General features: G+C 34.8%; 1 protein-coding gene across 3 annotated transcripts in view; it reads right to left on the bottom strand.

Moving 5' to 3' along the window:
• The window catches only part of LOC123505018 (hemicentin-1-like), a 579,315-nt gene that overhangs the window by 118,028 nt on the left and 456,287 nt on the right, over positions 1-5,000 (bottom strand). For all 3 annotated transcript variants that reach the window (XM_045256028.1, XM_045256029.1, XM_045256030.1), the window contains one exon: positions 2,740-2,884. In XM_045256028.1, coding sequence (XP_045111963.1) covers positions 2,740-2,884 — 145 coding nt within the window. The remainder of the gene's footprint in view (positions 1-2,739; positions 2,885-5,000) is intronic.

Here is a 5,000-nt window from a genome sequence, read left to right as displayed (position 1 = left end):
TAATATATATATATATATATATATATATATATATATATATATATATATATATATATATATATATATATATATATATATATATATATATATATATATATATATATATATATATATATATATATATATATATATATATATATATATATATATATATATATATATATATATATATATATATATATATATATATATATATATATATATATATATATATATATATATATATATATATATATATATATATATATATATATATATATATATATATATATATATATATATATATATATATATATATATATATATATATATATATATATATATATATATATATATATATATATATATATATATATATATATATATATATATATATATATATATATATATATATATATATATATATATATATATATATATATATATATATATATATATATATATATATATATATATATATATATATATATATATATATATATATATGACAGATCAGTTCGTGAGAACATAATTATATACGCATCTGACAAATGAAGATAATAAACAGATTGATGGATATATAGTTGTACTTAGAAGGACAAAATTAGACAAACAGATGGCAAATAGATGGATATATATATATATATATATATATATATATATATATATATATATATATATATATATATATATATATATATATATATATATATATATATATATATATATATATATGACAGATCAGTTCGTGAGAACATAATTATATACGCATCTGACAAATGAAGATAATAAACAGATTGATGGATATATAGTTGTACTTAGAAGGACAAAATTAGACAAACAGATGGCAAATAGATGGATATATATATATATATATATATATATATATATATATATATATATATATATATATATATATATATATATATATATATATATATATATATATATATATATAGCCATTGAAACTGCAAGGGCAGACGTGTAGAAATAGACGATATAACTTTATGGATTTTTAGTAAAAGGGAAACTAATGTAAAAACATAACCTTGTAAGGAGAGATATATATACAAAATTATCAAACATGAGAAGAAAAGTTGAGAAGATATGAATAGACACGCTTCCTTCAGCAAAGAGATAGGCAGACGAGAAGAATGATGAAATTTTAAGAGAAAATACAAAAATACTAAAATGCTCATACAAGATAGTAAACAAATCAATAGTACCACACAAATCCATTAAAGGTTATAATACTAAAATGTACTACACTGAAATATCCCAGTATTATAAGTCCGGGAATGAGAGACAGAGGAAGAATGGAGGGAGGGAGAAGGAGAGAAAGGAAAAATAAAGGAAACGTAAAAAAAGGGAAAAAAAATCAGCTCAAAGGGGAACATTCGGTATCAACAGGAAGAATGCGACAGAAAACAATCTTGTAATAAAAAATGAAACTTCTGAGGATGCTCGAGGGATTTTTCCGCACCGCACTGAGAGGCGCGAATTGCTTGGGGGAGTAAAAAGTGTCGCGCTGTGAACGGGAGCGTGGCAGAATTTTGACGGCAAGGTGAAATTGAGAAGCCCTTCATATTACACGCGGCAGGGAGAGAGAGAGAGAGAGAGAGAGAGAGAGAGAGAGAGAGAGAGAGAGAGAGAGAGAGAGAGAGAGAGAGGTAAAAATGAAAGTAAGAAGAGGAAGAAGATAGGAATGATAAGCGAAATCAGATGACATTCCTTTCCGCTCCTTTCGTTTTTTCCTCTCTTTTTTTCTTTTCTCTCCTTCTTTTCACCTTAAATTCTATAGGTACTTTAAATATCACTCGATTTCAACTTATTTCATGCGTATTGATATTTCCTCCCTTTTTCTGCTTCCTCGTTATTTTTTTTCATGATTCTTTTTTTCTTTTTCCTTGTTACTCCTCCACCTTCTCCTCAAAGTACTATAAAAACTAACGAGACACATTTTTTTCCACTCCTTCACTATCCACTCCTTCTTGTACACACTCCTCCCTTTGGTACACTAACTTCTAACTCTTTTTTCTCTTCATCTCCTCTCCATCTTCCTTTCATATAGCAAATTTTACCTACTCATCGCTTTCTACAAGTTTTCCACGCCCCTGCTCCAAAACTTCTGCCTCCTCCTCCTCATCTACCTTCTCCCCACGCACTCTCCACTCACGCCCTAACTTCTGTGTCCCTCCAGCTATCCTCTACCTTTTATAAACTTCCTTCCCTTGCATCATTGCTTCCTAAATTACGGGGTAGAAGAGGAGGCAAGGTTAGAATGCCTAAGTTTACTAAATGTATAATGGGGAACAAAGGCTGAATAACTTAATATGAGTTCACTTTGTTTTCACCGTTTTCATATATTTACCTGTAATATTGTAATGAAGTGAAAAGTGTGTGAAGAAAACACTAACCGATCAGTAACACTGCTAATATCTAAAACACAAAATGTCAAGTATATGTAGATGGAATATGTAAAGTGCAGCGTAAAAACTTTGCGAAAGCCGAAAGGGGGGGCTTCTTGTTAAAAGTTTGGGAGCCACTAGCGTAGGTACGTACACTATCCACCAGAATATAAAGACTCATGAGAACTAAACTGTATTCCAAGAAATATTGGAATACCTTTTTTTTTTTCTTTCCGTGGAACTGTATTTAGTGACGTTTGTCTTCGTTTCTACCCACAGCTAAATATTGATGTTGAAAATAGGATGAAATCTACTCGCCCTTTCTCTATCCGTCTTTTCATTCAGTACTCACAGGAGACGTCGAGAACAAAGATGTCTTCCTTGGTCTCCCGGGGCAGCGTGGGGTGCTGGGCGCGGCACACCAGCTGGCTGCGGTGGTGGCGTCTCTCCACCTGTAGTCTCAACATGCTTACAGTCACGTTGCCGGTCATCTCCATCTGTTAGGTAGAGAACTTAAATCAGGAAGGTAGGCACATATTGTAATCAGTAGGTAAGTGAAAAATACCAGTAAATGTGTGTATATATATATATATATATATATATATATATATATATATATATATATATATATATATATATATATATATATATATATATATATATATATATATAGAGAGAGAGAGAGAGAGAGAGAGAGAGAGAGAGAGAGAGAGAGAGAGAGAGAGAGAGAGAGAGAGAGAGAGAGAGAGAGAGAGAGAGAGAGAGAGAGAGAGAGAGAGAGAGAGAGAGAGAGAGAGAGAGAGAGAGAGAGAGAGAGAACAAACTGGCAAAACAGACGCGTCAATACCTCTAGGAAGAATACTTTAATGGTTGCCGCCACCACTAGTGTTATATAATGGGAAAACAAAGAGACCCTTACAACTCTACAGAAGACAACGCTAGACAATGAAAGTGAAAGATACACAATAGAGCGCGACGCTGCTTCAGAGGGACTCACTCCTACGCCAAGCTAAGATAAGCTTGGCACAACAATACTCTCTATTTTCCTCCTCTCCTCCTTTGCCCTACTTCCTTCGTTAAGCAAGTGGAGTCGCACGAATCTCCAACAACACCAAACGAGCCAGCAACGAAACCAACCGGAAGAAACTAAGCGAGAACAAACCAACACACGAAGCTGCTTCATCCAAATATTCATGGATCCGAACACAATCGAATTTGATCAAAGGATAATTCACGGAAGGTAGGAAAAAAAAAAATGCAGAGAGAGAGAGAGAGAGAGAGAGAGAGAGAGAGAGAGAGAGAGAACTAATAGCAATGCCAAAAGAGTTACAACAACATTGGGAAGACTGCGGACACGGAGGCTTTTCGGGGACAGGAGAGGGAGATTGAGAGGGGAGGGAAGAAAGAGAACAGTTACGAACGTGTATGGTCCCTCTCTTTCTCTCCTCCTCTCTCTCTCTCTCTCTCTCTCTCTCTCTCTCTCTCTCTCTCTCTCTCTCTCTCTCTCTCTCTCTCTCTCTCTCTCTCTCTGGTATTTACAGTACAGGTAAAGAAAAAATCTAAACAAAATATTATCCTTTTCAATCTTTCTGCAGTAAGCTTTCTGTAGAAACAAAAGAAGAAATATCTTTTACAAAATAAAAGAGGAAAAAAAGTCATATATCTTTACCTCTCTTCACACACACACACACACACACACACACACACACACACACACACAATTAGACGCACACTTCCATGGAAACTAATCACTCAACATTGCCAAATTCCTGTGCGCGCGCGTGTGTCTGGGTGTGTGTGTGTTTCACTGTTTGATATGCTGCAGTCTCTGACGAGACAGCCAGACGTTACCCTTCGGAACGAGCTCAGAGCTCATTATTTCCGATCTTCGGATAGCCGTGAGACCAGGCACACACCACACACCGGGACAACAAGGTCACAACTCTTCGATTTACATCCCTACCTACTCACTGCTAGGTGAACAGGGGCTACACGTGAAAGGAGACACACCCAAATATCTCCACACGGCCGGGGAATCGAACCCCGGTGCTCTGGCTTGTGAAGCCAGCGCTCTCACCACTGAGCTACCGGGTGTGTGTGTGTGTGTGTGTGTGTGTGTGTGTGTGTGTGTGTGTGTGTGTGTGTGTGTGTGTGTGTGTGTGTCTGTGTGTGTGTGTTTGAGTGAGTACGGTGGTACATTTACAAATGAATCTATTACATTTTGTGCAAACGCAGGGATTGTGCAGGGAATGGCGCGCGTGTAAGTGTAACAAATAGGTTTATATCCTGCATTTCATCCCACCTCAATATAGATACACAAAAAATAGATACATATAAAAAAAATCATACAAGCTATACTCTCCATATACGCAGATTACATACACGCGTCCACGTTTTCAATAAATAAGAGGAAACACACAAAAAAAGAGGAGAGAGTGGGAATTTATACACACAGAAATCAAATGTTGTATGATTCTGTCGGTGGACTAAAATAATGCATGCCGGATTGTGGAATACGTGACTCATAGAAAATGGCCAGAAGTGAGAGATTTTTTTTCTATTTTCATTTTAAAGGGGAACACTGGAGATTGTGCATTTCATTTTTTTTGCTAT

Source organism: Portunus trituberculatus, chromosome 17 (assembly GCF_017591435.1).
Source record: "Portunus trituberculatus isolate SZX2019 chromosome 17, ASM1759143v1, whole genome shotgun sequence".
NCBI classification, from domain to species: domain Eukaryota; kingdom Metazoa; phylum Arthropoda; class Malacostraca; order Decapoda; family Portunidae; genus Portunus; species Portunus trituberculatus.
This window is presented reverse-complemented; position numbering and strand designations above follow the sequence as displayed.